Here is a 20,803-nt window from a genome sequence, read left to right as displayed (position 1 = left end):
ACTCACTCATGGTGTCTGGAGCCCGACAACCACCTACTCTCCTGTCCTTCAGTCACATTTTCCACTGGTCCAGGAGAGGGACAGAGGGGACAGAGAGAGAGAGCAACGGAGCTGGGAGGGTGAGGCACAGGAAGAGCTAGTGAGCGGCTGCTAAAAGTTTTCGGACAGCTCTGTGTGTGTGCGAGACAAAAAGAGAGGAAAGAGGGGAGGGACGAGTGGAGCGGAGAGGAGAGAGACCCGAGCCAAACTGGTCTGTCATGCCTGACATGCCGATGACGATAACCCCACGGATCGCCCTGCCCCTTGCTCTCTAGCGTTCTCCCTCACCCTTAAAGCCGACAAACCTGGTGGGGCACTTCCTATGCCCTGGCCACCGCCCACACCCCCCTACGAGCGGAGCGTATCACAAACTTTCTACAAGCCCCTGATCCTTTGCAAATAGAGTGAGGTAACGGCATGCCCGACCCTGTTCACGACCGTCTGCCTGCATCAGCCTCTGGGTTGGGAACCAGATGCTTGAAATGTGTGGGAGGCAGTGAAATTTAACACTTTAAATACTGTATGTCTTTCTTTTTTTTTGTAATCCTCCGTGTGTCGAGAATCAGTCTGAGCCAGCATTTGAGCGGCAGAGCAACAAGTCAGAGGAAAAGATTACAGCAATAATCATCAACCTGGCTAACATGGGCAAAGCCACACCAGAAACTCTGCCAAATCACAGCCTTTTTCTTCATAGAATCCCATAAACACCAGGATTTGGCAGAGAAAAAAAACTCGATTTGAGTTCTAATGCTCTAAAGCTTATGTAGGAGAACCTCAGAGGGCACAGAAATAACTACAGTCAAAGGCAAGATTAATGATAATTTTATGTTTTACACACAATTATCTAAGTCACTTTATATTTACTAATATCATAATTCTTTATAAATATAGCTAAAGAATGTCTAAGTTATCGCAGATTCATTGTGTGCAACATGCCTTTCCCACAGAACTGCTTGGACTACAATAATGAGTTGGTCTATTGATGCACCATGGTTTTAATGCAGCATCAAATATTTTTAACAGGTAAAGAGATGGTAAGGTATTAAAGTCATTATGAAACTGCAACTAAATTGCCAAAACGGCAGACGACAGCCAGAAACCGCTTTTTCAATGAGATCCTGTAGTTGAGATATCTGGGGGTCTGTGTTTGATACGGACCCAAAGGAGACAGAAAGAATCACTTTTTAATTATTTTGATATTTATTGCAAATTATCTTGCATCCGCCAACAATCACCAATTTTCTTACAGGTACCAATTTTCTTACAGGTACCATGTTTTCCTAATAACTTGCAACCCTAAGTCACACTCTAAATAAATTTAATCCTGAATGAGAAGTTTGTGAAAATAAATCAGGACAAATTGAGAGTATTTCTGCCTGCCTAGATGCAATAATCACAGTTCATAAAACAATCACTTTCAAAGTGTGAGCCTGTGTTTTGGATAAAAACAGATAATGCCAACTATTGGCCAAGCTAAAACACTGATGCATGATTAAGGTTTTGCCAATTAAATTGTTTTAATTCCACAGAGATTGGATTCTTGCATAACTCTGTCGGTGTTTCAATCAAGTCCTCTGTCTCCTTTCTTTCTAAGGGTTCTCCTCTCCTGGCCGTGTCCCATAATTTCACTGCGACTCCCCTCGTGCCTTACATCACTGCTGGCTGCTAACCACAGACAAATAACCTCATACCCAGGAAGTGCACCATGGCAACAGGCCGTCCTATTCATCACATTGTGTTCATTCATCTTCTGGATTTACTGACTGGAGAGATTTAAAGGCGACAGGAAATCAAGTGAGACGGAAAATAAATAATAATGTGATGGAGCGTTAGGAGGCATCTCAACATTTCATTCATGAGCTGAACTATAAATTGTAAAACTATTTGGATTGCTTTTTATACTGTTATCACAACAAACCAGCAGAGGGCAGCACATATCTAGTCTCTAGAGGTTTTGCCTTTGTGAAGGATGATGGGAAAGGCACATGATCCCAGTAAAAGTTTCCACAGCATGTCCCTTATTTCAGCATGTGATTTTGTACAGCAGACAAGTACATTTTGCAAACTGGCTTGTGCAAGCGATGTTGGCAAGACTTTAAAAGGAACCGTGGAAGAATATCGGAGCGTCTCCCTCCAGGGCCTACAAAGACTTTTGTATGCTTTTTTCATGTTTCAAGGTCAATCAAAAACTACACTGTTTTACTCAGGACTAGCTATCGTAAGATCAAAGCCTGAAATCAACTGCAAATCTTTAGCGTGGTTAAAGTTTTCTGCAAGAAAGCTATTAATGGAAAGTGAGAATGTAAATATTTTAAAGGACCTTCAGGCTAGATATACAAAACCACAATTTAGAATAGCAACATTAAGAGAACTACAAAAACTCATAACTGATTTGCATATATATGTTTATAGTGGCCAGACCAGAGTTGAAATCTGAAACCTACAGAAAAGAATGCATGGATGGTTGTCCCTTTCATGGGAAAATGTATTTTACGAATTGTAAAGTTTTCCAGGACCTTGAAAAATAAGTATTTACATGATGGATGCTTGAAATCAGAGCAACATCTCTGCCATGTTTACTAATGGCATTCTTTGTGAAAGTTTGCGAGTGTAGGATAGAGAGACATTGCTGTTCAAATAATAAAAGGAACTGAGGTCATGCACATAGTTAGAAGGGAGGGACTTTTCCTGCTTTTATGAACAAGAAAGAAGAAAGCGCTCAATCACTGCAACGCTAAACAAAAACCCTGCTGATGGAAATGAGGCAACTTTTATCTGGAGTGTGTTCAGCTCCTAAGAATCTCAGACATTACAAGTGGCTTTTGGAATTTGCTTACTTCAGAAACAATGTCAAATGTAAGAAAACAACAGCGCAGGAGTAGTTAAAGCTGCTAATTAAAATAAAAATAAGTTATACTGTCTCCACTGAGATCAAATTGTCTCTTTCTGAGTGTAATAGCTGAGGTTTGAAAACAAGTAGTGGAAATGGGTAAAAAAAAAAACCTGATAAACTACTGGGAGCTCCTCTCTCTTTCACATGCTCATTTCTACACAGAGCTGAGGCCCCCTGAGGCTCCGCTGACAGGATGTGACATTAAAACAGGGTCAGAAACAAACTCTTCCCACTACATATCGCCTTCAACATGTTCCTTCGCCTGCAGTATTCATCCAACCGTCTGAGATTGAGAGCTTGTAACTCTGCAACTTTTAAAGGGAGATATGTTCTGGTGCACACCTTCTAAAACATGTCAACACAGCCAAATGGACTTTTAAAGCTGTGCATATTTGAGAGATGAATTATATATACCTAGCCACAAAGTGCTGCTTCAGCAAAGCCAAATGGACTCATGTAAGCTACTGACTGCAACTTTGGGTGATGATATATGGGTCAACATTACCAGTAATGGTCTCGGCATCTTTGCAGGTGGCCTTGATCTCCTCAAGTGCAGCAGGCACACTGACGTACTCCTCCTCTTCCTCCTCCTTCTCCTCCTTCTCCTCCCACTCTTCCGCACTGGCTAATAGCAGCTCTGGTCCGTGGAGCTCAGGTATGCCTCTGTGATCCGAGGAGTCTTCAGGGGTCGGGGCGGTGGAACAGGAATGGGTGTCGGGAGGCTGAGTCCTCGGGTCCAGCTTGGCGCTGAATGGTCACCGATTTAAAACAGGACTAGCCATGGAGTAAGCTCAGATCCACAAAAAGTCACACTTGATTTGTCTTGTGCGCATCTTTAGACCAGAGAGGTAAACGTGATGTCACACTGACTCAGCAGCACAGGTCAGATGACGCAGCCAATGAACCTGGAGTGCTCACTCACTTTGGAGTTAAGAGGAGTCACTTCATACCTGGAAGAAAAAGAAGGGTGGAAACACAGAAGATAGGAAGAGTTTTTAAAATTTCACATAATTTATGAAGCCTGATTTATACAGAAAAGAATGGAGCGAGAATTTATGCCCAAACTCAGAATTTCAGTTCGTCTCAGCCAGAAAACATCTGTTATTACTAAAAGCTATAAAGCTGCCAGATCAATCCACATCATCTGCTGAATATGAGCCTGACAGGATAATTTTCTAAACACTTAAACAAAGAAAAGCACATGAATTAACTATTTCAATGCTGTCGTCCCAGTTACAGCCTGTTATACACCCGAAATCCTCAAACAATGTTAGCTTAGCGTGTAGCACAAACATTATTCAGCTGTGTTAAGAGCAACAAACCAAAAGGTCTTTGTGAAAATGTAGACATTTAACATTTGTTAAAGTTTTGCGTCACATGGTAGAAACATTTTCAGTTTCAGTTGTTTAAAGTTCCTAAAATGAACTAAAATTGTGCATGTCTGACTAGCTGTTAGCATTCCACCACTGAGGATTTCTTCCCTTCTAACAAACTCACTGCAATATATGATTGTTCTTCTACACCTTAAAGGAATTGTTGCAGAAAAGTTTCACATCACTTGAAACAAACTATCCATTTACATATGCCAGCTGTAAATGTACTTACTACGGAGAAGCAAGCGAGACTCCCTGTTTTTTCCCCCCATCAAAGCCTTCTTAGGCAATGGATAGTAATTATTGGCGATGCTGATATGTAGACATGGACAAAGTTTTTATAGACACACTAATCTGCAACTGTCACATACACTGAACACAAGGTCAAAGGGCAAATAATTATAGACAAGGTTTCACGTTCTAAAAATGTTGACAATTCACTTAATCGTTTATAAAATAATCACAGCCACGACAGAAATAAAATATTTCAGTTTCTTTGTTGGGAGCAGTACAACATATGACATGTCTACCAGACAAAAACATCATCACCTCACCTGAAACTGGTAATGTAAGTAGATGTGAAAAAAATATTGTAAACATCAACATCACTGGTGACAAATGTTATTTTTTGCATTTTGAACTGAAAACATTTGTTACACACCATGCTCATTAATACAGATAGGGTGATCATTGCTCCCCACTTTTACTTCTGATGTACATAATGTCCTGACTTGTTGCTGATTAACCTTTCAAAATCATTGTTCTCTAAAAGGAAACTTGGCGACCAAGTTAAAAGACAAATTTAAAGTAAAACAGAAATCAAATACCGTGCAGTAAGCTGTCGTCCTATGCCAAAGAGAAACTGTTTTTATTCATACCAACCAATCAGTAAACACACTAACCACCCTTAAAGTCTCACACTATCATTATAATTCCCTGCAAGTATTAATCTACAACTATGCTTGTACGTCTGACAGGTTTTCCTGTTCCACCCTAGTTTCCTCTGAGACATATTGAGTTAGAACATATGGATCATAGTGGAAAGCAGAATTAGGCCACAGTTTCCATTATTTAGGCGCAAACAATATCCAAAAGCCCAAACACTGTTGCTAATGGCAACATACATAAAACACAAGGAAAATACTAGCTTCTTTAGGTCAGAACCCAAAACAGGTTTGTAAGACAGTGTTTTTATAAATCTACTGTTTTCTTTCAGAGTTACTGAACTGTTAAAAGGTAAAGCAAATGAAGGGTGTGCCACTGTTATACAGCCCATTTGTGACTGATATTCTGGCCAAACAACCATCCATTCAACAATACCAGGATCTTAAATGCTGTGACCATAATATCTCTACAGAATAACATGGTCGGGTGGAGTTTTAAAGGAAACTCCACATTACAATGTGCCAGTGGAGCTAGAGAATACAATACTAAGTGCAGGACAAGGTGTTATTTTTATGTGTAAGAATACAACTTTTTTATTAACTTGTTCTTAGGATATGTTCATAACTGACAAGGTAAAGTTGTTGTTTTTTTTCAGTTTTACAAAAATCTCTGTTTACAAAGCTAAGTCTATAACCTTTACTTTCTAAAGCAGCACAGCTCCTATCAGGCATTTCTACCTTTGAATCAAACAGCAATGAAAAAAAAGAAAAATGTCAACATAAAATATGATTGAAAACTTTAGTAAGGTAAAGTGGTGAGTAGTATTACTTTATCCGGTTCTAGCTCTAGTCATTAAATTTCTGATTTTAGCTAAAGACTCTCAACAAGATATTTAATCCAAGTCGTCTAGAAATGAACACACGTGATTAGTAATGCTTTCTGTTGCTCAGCCACTCCTTACTGTAGCTAAAGCCCTAACAATTCGCACAGTCTGACAAACCACAAATATTCATTTTCAGTTCCTCAAAAAAAAAAGAAAAAGAAAACCAGAAACGCACCACCCAAACTTTAGCTGGTAACTCTGTTAAACTTATTGTACTCCATTCTGAACTTATCAGGTTCACCTCTGTGCTCTTGAAGTTTCACAACTTGCACTCTGTCAGACCTTGAGTTCTTCAGCAGCACAGAAACCGCAAACACGCCGAAAACACACCTATTTTCACAACATAAGATCCCATACCCTGCAAAGAAAGATCTGACGAGGCCCACAGGAAGTGCTGTCATGTTGTGTCACATACAGAAACCTAAGTGAGTTTCAGCACACAAATCCTTTTCAATGTGAACTCTGAGATGCAAGGTCAGCACAACATGCTAGATGAATATCGTCAAACAGAGCAAACGCACAGTGGTACAGGATGTGTGGAGTGGTGCGATCTGTTCTTGTGTATTATCAGTGTCCCAATGATCAAAGCCTTTAAATGAGAGCCCTAAGTTAATGATATGATATGTACAGTAGGGCAAATAATGTGAAAAGCACACAACATGAAGTGCCAATAAAAACATGGACAACACAATGGTCCCAATTTCTTATCCGATAATCAGGACGTTCTGGTTGAGCAGCCTTCCATCGTTTTAACATTAAAATACCAATTAACTTAACTATGCAGCCGACCGGGGTCTATATGAGAACAGGCTCTTATCGGTCAAACAATCAGCCTGGCTAAAAGGTTTATACCATTAGCCTGTGTGCTGCTAAGCACACACCCCCAACAGTCAATACAACAGGCTGCAGCAGCACTCTTTACAACCCCAGAGATCAGATGTGTCCTTGCTCCAGGAGATCTCCAAACTTTCAAAATCAGATCATGCAACACTCATTAAAGTCCTGAGTGTTCATAACAGCTGAAATATGAGCTGGTATGAAAAACCTGATCAAGTGGTGTGATGACAGAATTGTGCCGACATACTACAACTGATAAAGTGTCACAGAAGTGAAGTCTAAAATCAGGAAACACAGGGCTACCCTAGACAAAGGCAACTTCCGGTTGTACTTGTAAGCTGAGGAAAAACAGCAGATGTCCTTCTTATGTATCTTTGAGACAGGGGTAATAAAATTTTGCCTCAAGGGTCATTTGCAGCCCTATGTATGGTGGAATCCTAAAATGGGGCAAATCTGGCCTCTAAGCTGAAGTGATTGATGGAGACTACTTTGTCTTCTGGGGAGAAATTTTCAGGCATCTTCTTTAAATAAATTTTTAAAAAATGATAGGTACAACAAAAGGCGCTTCTCTTATCAACTAGGTTTCTGCATTCATCTTAATTTTGTATTAAATAGAACCACAAATATCTGGCAATGTTTGACTTGACTTTCTGTCAGGTTCCTCAAGAGATTTCAGGCATTCAACTCTGGTACACTCTGAGAAAAATACAGTTATTTTACACAATGTGAACCTGTGATATGAAGGTCAACTCAGGAAGCTCCATATTCACCATTATCCACTTTGTGATCAATGGGTCCGATCGATATCCCATTGTGTCGTCTGTGACACATGGAGAGCTGATAATGGCACAGGGGTGAGTGCTCCTACATTTAAATTTTATCTTATGAATATCAGTGGGTTGGCTGTACAGTTGGACCAGAAGTTTACATACACCAAATAAAAATGCCCAGACACCTCTTTTCCTCACTGTCTAAAGCGAAAGACCAAATTTCTCTTGTTTTAGGTCAGTTGGAATGACCAAAATTATTTAGACGATCAAAATGCCACAATAATGAAAGAAATAATATGCAAGAATACATATTCATAATCTGAAGTTTACAAACAGTATGATTTTCTGCCTTTTTAAGGAATGAAAGGTAGCCCAGAAGATGATGTCATGGCTTTGGAAACTTCTAAGAGGTCAACTGACGCATTTGAGCTAATTGGAGGCACACCTGCATTTATGATCCACTTTAAGGCTACACCTGAAACACACTGCTCTAGTGTGTTCCAGTCAAAAGTAATCTGAGGAGAATTGTGGAGCTGCACAAGTCTGGCCCATCCTTGGGAACAATTTCAGGATGCTTGAAGGTGCAGCGTTCATCTGTTGAAACAATTACAAGCATGTCTACACATGATGGAAATGTCCAAACATTGTGTGTTTTGGTCTTTGGCTTTTATACCCCAGACCACAAGCCAAAGACCTTACATGAAGATGTAAGACAGTGTCATTATTTGCAGTGAATGGGCAGAAAGGCCACTACAGCCAGGATGAAGCATTTACTCCAAAAGAAACAAGCCAAATCACAGTGTGCAAATGCATACTGGGACAAACGCCTACATTTTTATTTGGTGTAAAATTCTAAGTTCGACTTATATTGTAGTTCATATCAGAGTCAAAAACTCAAGCAATGAAGGCAGCAAAGACCATCACCACACATAAGCAAGTACAGCAGTTGGTTGTCATGGACACTGAATAGAGACTGGACATGAGATATTGTTGACAGATTTATTAGGCAAATCCAACTGCTGCTCAGGACACTTAGTCAAGCATTTCTGATATCCATGAAGGCCACCAGTTCATGCTGCACAAAGTTCTTTGCGAATTGAAATGTAGCTAATAAAATGTAGGACAATAACTAGTTTAACTTGGCCAACGCTGATACTGTCCTGTCCTGTCCTCAAACAGAGTAGTCATCAGATGTGGGAGTATTGCTGAGAAACTCCCAAGAGACAAACCATGTCATTGATAAAAGCTTTGTGTAGTCTGTTTTTGAGAAGTATGTATCATAGCTACTGTAAGTTTTTCAAATAAATTGTAATCGGAATGAGTTGTAGGCTCATGCTTTGCATTGGCTATGCAGTTAAACATTTTGAGGTATCTTCGTTTCACGAGAGCGAAAATCCTTCCAGTTCTGGTTCCTTATTATTTACATCGCAGTGCAAAAGGTCTGTGAACATCCCTATTCTCCTGACCTTCAGGAGACAAATAGTAATTTGCTTCATCCTCAATTTGAACTGAACAAGAGGCAACATGTTCAGACAAGACAACATGGATTGTGTAACTAGAAAGGTACACATTAGTAGGAGTGGAGCAAAGTCTCTGTTGTTCATGTGACAGCTGTCTTTCAGAGCTACCACAGAGTCTCACCACCTTATCAGTGGTCTGAGTATTATACGTTTCCAGGTGTGAACAGCGGTAGGTTTACAAAGAGTAAACACGACTGGATTCTGTGCAACAAGACAGCCAGAACTGAATATCTCATTCTGTTTAATGCATACCACATCACAGTAGTTTTCATGTCTATGAGTTACTTCTCCATCAAGCAGAAATGGTTTTCAGGCAGTTTTCCTCCTCCGAACAAGATAAAAAGAAAGAAAACCTTTTTTTTTTTTTAAATCATGGTTTTCATATCCGTCCTGCTTCATTTTAATTCTTCACAATACTCTGTGTAGTTAACACTTTGCAAGGCCTCATTTATTCATCAATATCCAGCTTCCAATGACAGCCTCTAACATGCATTCAAGCTATTCTGAAGTGATGTTATATTTACCCTGTAGAAGTCTTAGGAGTCCTTTAACAGCTCATGTAAACAACAAATACACACCCTCATACACTATCACTGTCTACACCACTGCAGTGACAGAATGTGTAAAACAAAAATGTAAATGGGACCCACACAAAAGGCTGCAATTATATACGAGCATTGTCATTATCTAGGACTGCACAATATCAGGATGACATAATTGCTCTATAATGGTTTAACTTTATTGCAATGACGACATTGGATGTGGTTAACAAACATTTTCCACAATCCTCCCTCTTTTTGTCATCAAGATGTTGCCACCATAAATATGAATTTATGGCATCTCAGCACTTTATATCACAAGGTTCTTCAATATCAGTCCTTGAGAGACCATGTCCTACAATTTTTAAGTACATTCCTGCTCGAAATGGCCAAGCTACTTCCTTAGCATGCCGCTACGTTCTGCAGAGGTCTGGTAATGAAGCATCCATGTGATTCTGGTGTACTTTATCACCAACACATGTAATAGTTGCAAGACAGTAGCTCTCCAAGACTGGAGTTGGGGACACCAAATGTATCAAGTATAAGTATGAAGGCTATAATAACAACAATAACCTTTATTTAACCAGATACAAAAACCTCCTTGAGATCTAAAATCTCTTTTTTTCAAGATAGCAGCACCGTTTACAAATATCAATACTCACAAAAGTCAATTTATCAGAAAACATACTCTACTAGCATTCAGAGTGTGAATACTAATAGTTATTCATATGAAAGCCAACCAAATATTATACAAAAGCTACCTGAGACTCGCCACAGTAGGATGCAATAGTTTACGCTGACATCAATGTCTTAAGAAGGGCGGTGATTATTATATTAATGATAGCAATAAACTAACGTGTAATTAAGAAAAAAATGTAAAAATCAGCTCGTTTTCAGCAGCAGCTGGTGGTTATGAGCTCATAATTCAGAGCTCATAGGGAGTGCTTTGGACAACTATGCATGTATCGGTGTTCGTGTTATCAAGGGCTCCTCTCAACTTCAGGTGACCCGTGCATAGAAAAAACAGCAGGAAAAAAAAACATGGCACACAAAGCACTGCGCCCATGTTACAAACTACATAAATGTCTCTCTGCTAAGCTCCGTTTCCTAACACCACGTTGGGAAATGTTACCAAACAGACCTGCGCTGTGTTAACAAGCCGATTACGTCAGCGGAGAATGTATGAATCTTTGTGTGCACGGTGATGCAAATTACAGACGGAGAGTGGTTGGAGATAAAAGGAACGTGAGCAAAAAGGAGAAAATCTCGTCTGCCCTTCGTGTCCATTTAGTGTCTCTGATGTGTTTCGTTCAGCTGCGCTCACAGAGACCTCACAAAAGGTGCATGGCAACAAGCCTTTTGTTTTCCCCTTACACGCTCAAATTTGGCTAGCTTGTCTTGCCAGACAAAACATATCTGCCACCATTACTCATAGGGAAACACAGCCTTTACAGGAAGAAAACACAAGAGAAGTAAAAAAATGTAGATAAGGGAAGCTGGTTGATGTCTTTTAAAATTCACCAAATCACATGACAAAAGGGGGTCAAAATATCCTTTTTCTCAAACTCCGCCACTCATTTCTTGATGGTGTATAACACTTTTAGGCCATGGCACTATTGAAAAATGAAAGTGAGGTGTTTTGGAAATGACAATGTTCAACTATTTTAATAGCAACCTGCTTATTAGCTCCAGTAAACAGACCTGTACTTCAGAAAGGAAGAAGTGATGTTATAAATAAACAACTGAAGGGAAACAGTGAGGTACTGAGAGATGTTGTGCCTGTGCAAAATGTACTCACACAAATGAGACCAAACTTCAACTTTTGGGTCTACTTACAACAGCCTACATTTTCCCAGTCATTGCTGATTTAGTTCAGGTCATGAACTGCAACACAAGTAATTTAGCAGCTTCTAGTTTCACCGTAAAAGTATAAATCCAATTCTTCATCCATGTTATTTTTAAGTGGGAGGACACAGTTCTGGTAGGTTTCCATGAAGGAGATGGGGCCTGTCCCTGGGTCCCTCTGTGACAGAGCGTGTACAACTCAAGCATTTGCAACGGCACAGAGTGAGAGGGTCAGCTGCGCATGCGCTACGATTGATCTCTTCAGAAAAACAAGACCAAACAGATAACAAAGTAGAAGAATCAACATGGTCCCTCACTACTATCCACACAATCTACAACGCTTCAGTGAGTGAGCAGAACAGCAGCAGAGCAATTACAAGCCAATACATGTGAAATGCTGGAATACTGAACCAAATGTGCTGTACTGAAAGGTAGATTAGCTGGTCTTCCTCTAAAGTCATTTGAATTTGACTAACTAATCCTCTTCTTACTTTCTGTTACATTTGCTGTATACATGTACATGTTTTAGAGCTTTTCGCAGCAGCATTCCCCCCGGTTGTGGGTGAAAAGTTGCATATTTTTGATATCACACAAATAACCAAAACTTACCGAGCCACATGTCTTTGAATACACGGGGCTTGGCTGTGTGAATATTTACAATACGTTGGTGACGGTGTCCAATATTAACACCCGACCAGTCTGTGTTTTATCTGACCTTCAGGTTACGTGTTTGGAGTCCAGTCCAGGTCGTGTGAACACTCTCTGCAGACACAGAGGAGACTGTGAGCCCTGCTGTGTGTCAGAGTACGGCTGACAGCATGTGAAGCGTCCACAGATCATGTGCCGTTAGTTGGCAAACTAGCTGGAACCTTATTTAGCTTCTTAGAATTGGCTGAGAGAGAGTCACCGCTTCAGCTCTGCAGCCAATAAGTACAAAAAAACCAAAACCAAACAACAACAAAAAAACTCCCCAAAAAACTGACAAAGTTAATCATTTTCAAGGGTTGGTTGTAAATCAACTATACCAAATATACATGCATTTAGGGTTGTCTTTAAGGTCTGACTTGTTGATATTTAATTGTCAGAACTATAACACACCAGAAAAAAGTGCAATGGATATTTTGACAAAGATATTTACTTTAGATTTAACATTAAAAAAGAGAAATCACAACATATTCCTCGATTTATGCCTCAAAATATAAAACAATATGCAATCACAATACCTTTGGTGAATATTGCCATGTCACTACTTGCGATGGACATTTGTCCTCTCAGGTTCCTTTTGTTCATGATTGGCTTGCAAATTTAAATTTGAATAAATATCTACCTTTGTTCGTTTTCATTTGCATAGTAAAGACAGATTTAGGTCAGATTTGTGCCACGATCGTTTCAAGTCACTTGAGCCAACATAGTCCAAATGTACTAATAAAATATGTCCAGAACTTTACTGAAACCCCTACACTTCGATAACGCCTGACAACTTGATCACTTATAATCTCAGTGAAATCGTCAGGATGTCTTCTAAGAGTGAACGGAAGAAGAAGGTTATGCATTAAACCGATACCATTCTTGGAATAACACTTTTTACGGTTTGACTGGACATCAACATGATTTTCCTTGGCAAAGATCGGGGACAGAGACAGAATAACATCCTGATTAGAGGTTCGCCGATGAGTTCCTACTTCCTAAACTTTGCATCAAAGTACTCATCCTTTGGTTCAACACATAAAACGTTCACATTTACTTTTACAATCTAAAATAAGTAATCAAACAATGAAATACTTCTTACTGCTTTGTGGCGTAAAAGCTCCCAGAAGAGAGAAAGTAGCTCCGTTTTATCTTCACCGGTGGGGGACTCTGCCTACTGAGCCGTGATGCTCGAGTCTGAACTATCACAATCAACTAACTGGAACTAAAGTATCACCACTAACAACCATAAATATTAAAAAACGGATGCAAATTCTAACCCTAAGTAAGAAAGATACATATTCTATACACCTAGCAGCTTGTTTTCAGTTTATATATATATATATATATATATCAATGACTTATTTAGCAGAAGCAAGGAGCCGCTTGTTGAACACGCTGTTTAGAGCCGCGTCAACCGCAAGAAACGAAGAGTTAGTTCCTGTTTGAGAATTTTCAAAATAAACTGCATCCTAAACCATCCAACTTGAATTTTATTTTCTAGTCTAATTTGAAAAACAGTTTATCTTGGTTTAACAGTAACACAGGTAGACAGACAGTTAGACAGACAACTTGGTTGGCATGTAAACTTTGCCTTTGAGCCAATTAAAGATGGGCATCATAAGAACAGTGTTCAAAGACTTTTGCATATTTTGCAGTCTGACAGTTTTGTCTAAAACAGACTTTTAGAAACAATTTGAATGATCCTACAGTGAGGTCATGTAATCAAAGAGTTTGGTCCAAATTGTTTTCTTTTATTTTAATTACTGCTACTGTTTCTTCAAATATAAAACTCCTTCTACAATAGGACATGCAAGGTTTTTTTTTTTTTTACATAAACCAACTCAAAATCAGGGGAATGTGAGGTCAGGTGGCCAGGATGAACAAAATATTTACTCAGGAAGTTCTGCATAGATCTGCCACGAGTTTGATTCTCAATAACTGCCCCATAACCGGGCTCTAGTGCCACAAAATCAACAAACAAACAAAAAAAAACTAAGTTGTGGTTACAAGTTGGAAAAAATTGTTTAACATATGACAAAGATTTATTAAGTAGAATTTTAATTTCTTGGACATTTGAGTAAACACTTTCATTTTGTGTGTTGTTTGTCCAAAAAACAAAAACACAGGCTTGTAATTATGGAAATATTTCAACCACAATCTGCAACCATATTATATTACCTCATTATATTAAAGCGCCAATGCATTTTGTTTCCGATTTTAGCCTGTGAGATTTATCTCTGTCTATTATATATGACGGCCACATCAAGGCCTAAATACTTTGAAAATCACTATTGATTTATTTTATTCTATTTAGTAAAATAAATCATACTTCAATCAGATAGATCAGACAACGTTTTTGGCTTTACAGAGGCAAAACACAGTGGCTACTTTTATTTTGTTGAATGAAATATGCCTACAGGAAGCTGTTCCGTCTAGTGCCATTGTGTAGCCTTACTGGTCGGTACATTTGAATTCTGGAGAGTATCAGGAAGACGTCTGGTGCCCCCTGGTGCAGGTTGGTAACTACCGTGAGCAAACTTGCTGCAACTACAAGCACACGGTGTTTGTTTCCCTACTAAAGCATAACTTCCTCAAGTGTCTTCATACGTGTATGAATATACTCAAGCACTGATTGCTCCCATAACTTGGTTGTTAGCCAAAATAATCGCCGCTGTTTTACGATACATGTCGCCAAAATAAATAAATAAATGAATAAAATTGTGGAACCCCCCCCCCCCCCCCCCCAAACATTTTCTATATTTTTTTATTCTTCCCCATGCTTCGTCTGTTGTCTGCAGTCTGGTATCCTAGCAACGCAGGAATATTCCAGTTACGCAGGGGGTGTGGAACAAAACCATTAAAGTGCTTTTAATAAAACAGAAGTTTATCCTGAATATTATGCCAAAAGAAATGTCCAGCCCACGTAAACACGCTTCTTAACACACATTTCATAACCACAACAAGCAAAGTGAATCCTAATATTCAGATAAATAATTACAAACCTCCCTCTTCCAGCCGGAAATACGTGGTCCATGAGGCTTCCGCTGAGCAACAGCGGGTTGTTGAAGAGGTAAGTTTGAAGGTAGTTGAAAATAATCGACTGCTCCACACCATAGTCTGAAATACTATAGTCACCATTAAATTAGCACAGGGTTAATGCTAATATATTAGTTTTTTAGTGTTTACCAGGGTTTTTGTCGAGTTTTTTTTACCTGCGAATTCGGTGTCATAGTAGCTCACCGTTGGTGTTTCACGCAAACAGTTAACGCCTGACAAGAAAACGTCACATAATATTCACCACATACACGTTAGCTACTAATATACAGTACAGACCAAAAGTTTGGACACACCTTTTAATTCAATGAGTTTCCTTTATTTTCATGACTATTGACATTGTAGATTCACACTGAAGGCATCAAAACTATGAATAACACATGTGGAAATATGCACTAAACAAAAAAGTGTAAAACAACTGAAAATACCCCTTATATTCTAGTTTCTTCAAAGTAGCAACCTTTTGCTGTGATTACTGCTTTGTACACACTCTGCATTTTCTTGATGAGCTTCAAGAGGTCGTCACCTGAAATGGTTTTCACTTCATAGGTCAACCTGCCCTGTCAGGTTAATAAGTGGGATTTCTTGCCTTATAAATAGTCATGAAAATAAAGAAAACCCATTGAATTAGAAAGGTGTGTCCAAACTTTTGGTCTGTACTGTATGTGTCAGCATGTGTTACTGCTGACTGTGTGAAGAAAGTCCACTTTCAAACTTTTGCATCCTATTGTTTCTATATTTGTCAAATAATAATATCAGTTGATACAAATGTAACATTAAAAGTTGAAAATTGATTGAATTTTATGCTAATAAGGAGTGTTTGTAAAACTTTGAATCATTCTGAGAACTGGTAGACCTGATGTCAATTGCTTTCTGCTAATGCCTCGGCTTTTAAGAATAGCACCGTGTATTTTGTTCTTTTTTTCCAGAGGAAATGGAGAACTTCATCCTTTATGAGGAGCTTGGGAAAGATGGCAGCTTTGTCGTCTATAAAGGGAGACAAAAGAGCAATCTCTGCTACGTTGCCATCATCTGCACAGACAAAACCAAGAGACCCGAGATCACAAACCATGTATTTTAACTATGCCTAGTCATGTTTCATTTGTAATTTTTTTCTAATGCTAATTTTATTGTAAAGTTTAAATGACATAAAGTAATGCGTTAGTCAATTATGAATCCCTAAAAAAATATCAATGCACAAAATGTTTAAGGTTTTGTTGATGCAAGTTGTATTTCTCTCCTGTAAGGTACGACTGAGCCAGGATCTGGATCATCCAAATATTGTACGCTTCTATGAATGGTTTGAGACAAGTAAGCACCTCTGGGTGATAGTGGAGCTCTGTACAGGTCTGTAATTTCTCATTTATTCCCAAATAAATATAGGATTTTTTAAATATTGGAGATGAAATTGAACAAAAGTACTTTCATTTCTGTTATACTTACTTTTGCTTTTTAAATGTTAATGTCTATGCTTTTACCTTCTAGGCGGCTCCCTGGAGTCTGTAGTTGCTCATGATGGAAATCTGTCAGAAGATATTGTGAGAAGGTTTGGATGGGACTTGGTCAAAGGATTAAGATACATCCATGAATTGGGAATCATCCTGTCAGACTTCACCCCTGCAAAGGTTTGCATGTGCAATTATTTTGATCCAAAACCAACATTATAACATGATACGTATTTAAATCGGTGATACATGTTTTTTTTTTTAGGTTCTTCTAGATGGTAGCGGCATTTTGAAGTTTAGTAACTTCTGTCTGGCCAAGGCCGAAGGAGAGACTCTGGAGGACATTTTTACAACACTTTCTGCATCTGAGGAACCAGAGGAAGGAGACAACAAGAACATGAGAGCAAGAGTGCAAGGTCAGAGCTTAACATTGATGTATGATTAATGAAGGACATGTGGTAATATAGACCTTTTAAAGATTTTTTTAGATCAAGTTGGACTGTACAAACTATGCAGGAACAAAATAATTTGATTCCTGGAAAACAACAGTGTTTACAATACTGTGCGACATTCTCGAATCGCCTCTGTTTTATGTTTTGTGACAAAATACATAGTTGTTTTCTGACAATAATGATCTTTTGTAGATATTTTTTTGTAAAGCTGAAAGACGCCCTATCTAGAGCAGTTGATCTCTTTTTGTAACAAGTGTTTCAAAAACGTCACGTTGGTCTTATTGAGCAGGAAGAATAACAAAAATCATGGAGAACATTACATTTTGCATGTACTGGGTTCTCACTTTTGAGGACATTTTATACTGTGGATTTTGCATACAGCAAGCAACATGATTTCAGTTATTTTTCTAACTGTGTCTGCATGATTCTGTTGCATATTTCTAGGTTCTTCAACCTACAGTGCTCCAGAGGTTGTCCAGGGATCAGAAACCAGTAGGAGATCTGATCTCTGGGCTCTCGGCTGTGTGCTCTACTATATGTACACTGGTACCCACTCACACATGTTTACAAAGTAACACATTCACATATTGAAAAGTAAAAATTAATGAATATGTATGATGAATTTTCTCTTGCGCTGATTTGCTTTGTCTTTTTATATTATAGCTTGAAACTGAACTGAATTTCTGATTCTAATATTTGCCAAAAGAAATGGGAACATTTTCACACTTTATAAGCTTATATTTTATTCACAATGGATTAGTTAACGTATAACATTTTTAAATTAAGAAATTATACCATTTTCAGAACAGCTGAGGTGATTCAGAAACTAACAGCTGAAGAGATCCTAAATTAGTAAGGGCAGGGGAGATTTAAAGCTGTTACAGTAAGTGGTACAAATTACTAACAGGTGGATGAGCATTTCAGCAAATAATTAGGTTGATTGGGAGCAGATTAGCATGAGGTTTGGGTGTAAAATTAGCAACTTAGGCAAAATTCTTCACTTGTGAAGATGGGGAGAGGTTCACAAGTCTATGAAAATATCTGAATAATATTCCAAAAAGTCACCTTGGGACAAAAGTGAGCATTGGTCTTAAACTGGCACTGCCTAATAAAACACCCAGTCCTTTTTCTGTTTACAACATCACTGCTTGGACTCAGGGACCCTTCAACAAATCGTCATCTGTAAAAACATTTCCCCATGCCATCCACCAGTAAAGCTTAATCAATCAAATAAGCCATAAACAATCTGTCAGAAACGCTGCCATTTTTAATGGACTGTGGCAAAGTGGGATTTTTACACTTAATTCATAGTGTCGTAGTTTCTGAGTGCAGAACTGGCCTGCCTGAAGGCCAGACCTCTTAACAATAAAAACCTCTGGTGCATCATGACATGAAAGATCTGAGACAGAAGATACAGGACTGTTGAACAGCTACAGCAACTGATCTCCTTGGTTTCTAGACGTTTGTGGACTGTTGTTTAAAGAAGACATGCTTCTCTGTGGCTAACATGCCCTTGTTCTGCCTTTTGGAGATGTGCTGCTACCATCAGTCTCAGAAGTACCTTTTATTTTCTAAAAATCTTGCAGTTTCTTAAATTATATACTTATGATTACTAAAACATGTTACTTGGAAATAATATTCCAAGTTTTTATGGAATTTGAAAACCTTTGCACTTGTATTTTTTGTATGTTTTACATAATCCTTTTTGTATTTGGGGGTTGTTACTGACTACTTGTTTTCCAGGTAAACCTCCTTTCTGTTCTGATGACCACACTGAACTGACAGAGATGATTTTGCATCAGGAACCGCCACCTCTAAGACAGAAAGGTAATATGCTATGTATCAAACACAAGCTAGCACATGAACCTACAGTTAAGCTTCGAAGTTAAGGCTAATGTTAATTATGCCCCTTGGCATTATTTAGAAATGTCTTATTCAACCAAGAAATTTATTTCTAATATGAATTGGGAAAGATGTATAACTCTTTAAAGTGACTATCAGTTTTGGAAATAACACATTTTTATTTTCTTTATTTTTCATTTACATTTTAACAAATGTAAAGGCAGGTCACAAAGTACTCTCAATATTGAGGGGGTACATTTTTATTTCCATCACACCAGTCATATCCTTAAAGTTGCTTTTTTGATGTTGATTTATTTTTGGTGGGGAGCTCTTTCTGGTTGGAAGGCCTCCATGCTGTCACCATAAGCTTTAGCTCCCTCCAGCAGATCAGAATCTGGACTCTAACTGGGCCTCTCAAAATTCTTACTTTTAGTCAGAAGTTAGCAAAATTAAAAATATTACTTTAAACCTAAATCTGCCAGGGGTAGGACTAATTTAGGGTCTTACTGTATATAAAGTGTTACATTAACTTATTTAATCTTTTCCAGTGTTTCTCCCAAATCCTCCCAGTCAGGAATTCCAGAGCCTCCTGAAAGGTTTATTAAATAAAAACCCAACCAAGAGGTCAGACCCATTGATTTTTCATTGAAGTAATAGGTTTGAAATACTAATTATATGTATTTATATAATTTTAGCAATCAGATATTTTGTTTTGGATTTTTGCACACGGCAGACAAGCGCTCATTTCTCAAAATTATTTAAACTTTTTTAAAATCTAAACATACATATTTTTTGTCACAAATCTAACATTTTTTGTCCTTCAGAAGATGATGGCTATAAGTTTTGTATTAAAATTTTCCAATTGTTCAGTGGATTCTGACTGTGGCTACTTCCGTTGAAGTCATTTTTGGTTTGCCAGTGTTGAGTTGTGTGAACTATTTTTCTTCATCAGGATCAGCTGTTCGGAGTTGGTGGATCATCCTTTCTGGACTCAAGTAAAAATGGAAGAACATGATGCAAAATATGAGGAAGCTGAAGATGTCAATGGGTACGAAAAACAATTCTGTGATGAAGTTGACTCTATTATCATGGGATGTGTAGATATATTTCACCCCCTGTAACAATTGTCTAATATTTTCATTTTTTTTGCAACATTTTTGTAAAAACGGTGAGGCTGTCATTTGTTTGAGAGGCTTTGATTAAATTATTTGATGCATTTTTATTTTTTTACAGACACAAAAGGACACACAGCCCTTTTCTTGCAGAAAACTCAGTCAGTCAACCCAGTAGCCACTCAGCGATTAGCCAGACAGGTTTTAATGTCTCAAAGAAATCAACATCTTCTCATACGACAAATGTAACCGACAGGCCGTATGACACAGAAGCTGAAAGCCAACAATCTGTTACACATGTGTCTGGTGGAAGGTTAAATTACAAAAACTCAAATAAGGAAATGAGATGTGGAAAAACAATGGCGGACCAAGTTGAGACAAGAGATCTGTCTCAACCAAAGCAGGGAGATCCACAGCCCACTAAACCATATATGACAGGTAACAGATTGTGTTTGGTTTCAACAGTTTAATGGCGTGGCAGTTCCTTATTTGGACCCGAGAAGCTTTGTTCTCTTACAGTATACAAATTTAGCAGGACATCATTTGCCTTTTACACTAAGCAGTTTCAGTTATTTCTAAATCAAGATGGTATTTCTGAAAAAAAAAAATCTAAAATTAGGTTAT

At 38.3% G+C, this 20,803-nt stretch overlaps 2 protein-coding genes across 6 annotated transcripts in view; one reads left to right on the top strand and one right to left on the bottom strand.

Annotated features, from left to right (window-relative positions):
- The window catches only part of trak1 (trafficking kinesin protein 1), a 37,607-nt gene extending 33,924 nt beyond the window's left edge, over positions 1 to 3,683 (bottom strand). The window contains exon 1 of one of the 3 annotated variants that reach the window (XM_023330468.1): positions 3,438 to 3,683. Coding sequence is in view for 2 of the 3 variants with exons in the window: in XM_023330469.1 (XP_023186237.1) it covers positions 7 to 10 (4 nt within the window). In the remaining variant the exon portion in view is untranslated. Of the gene's footprint in view, positions 1 to 6; positions 341 to 3,437 lie in introns of those variants that run through there. The other 2 variants (XM_023330469.1, XM_023330466.1) reach the window with 2 other exon arrangements.
- An 11,607-nt stretch (positions 3,684 to 15,290) lies between these two features.
- The window catches only part of ulk4 (unc-51 like kinase 4), an 85,240-nt gene continuing 79,727 nt past the window's right edge, over positions 15,291 to 20,803 (top strand). For 2 of the 3 annotated variants that reach the window (XM_023331440.1, XM_014468749.2), the window contains exons 1-10: positions 15,291 to 15,344; positions 16,258 to 16,400; positions 16,576 to 16,675; positions 16,814 to 16,953; positions 17,039 to 17,189; positions 17,670 to 17,771; positions 18,969 to 19,052; positions 19,616 to 19,691; positions 20,020 to 20,115; positions 20,301 to 20,617. In XM_023331440.1, the coding sequence (XP_023187208.1) occupies positions 16,263 to 16,400; positions 16,576 to 16,675; positions 16,814 to 16,953; positions 17,039 to 17,189; positions 17,670 to 17,771; positions 18,969 to 19,052; positions 19,616 to 19,691; positions 20,020 to 20,115; positions 20,301 to 20,617 (1,204 nt within the window). In that variant the 5' untranslated portion in view covers positions 15,291 to 15,344; positions 16,258 to 16,262. Of the gene's footprint in view, positions 15,357 to 16,257; positions 16,401 to 16,575; positions 16,676 to 16,813; positions 16,954 to 17,038; positions 17,190 to 17,669; positions 17,772 to 18,968; positions 19,053 to 19,615; positions 19,692 to 20,019; positions 20,116 to 20,300; positions 20,618 to 20,803 lie in introns of all 3 variants that reach the window. The other variant, XM_023331439.1, reaches the window with a different exon arrangement.

The sequence above is a fragment of the Xiphophorus maculatus genome, chromosome 3, assembly GCF_002775205.1.
Source record: "Xiphophorus maculatus strain JP 163 A chromosome 3, X_maculatus-5.0-male, whole genome shotgun sequence".
Lineage (NCBI taxonomy): Eukaryota > Metazoa > Chordata > Actinopteri > Cyprinodontiformes > Poeciliidae > Xiphophorus > Xiphophorus maculatus.
The sequence above is the reverse complement of the archived record's forward strand: the minus strand, read 5'-3'. Positions and strand labels throughout refer to the sequence as shown.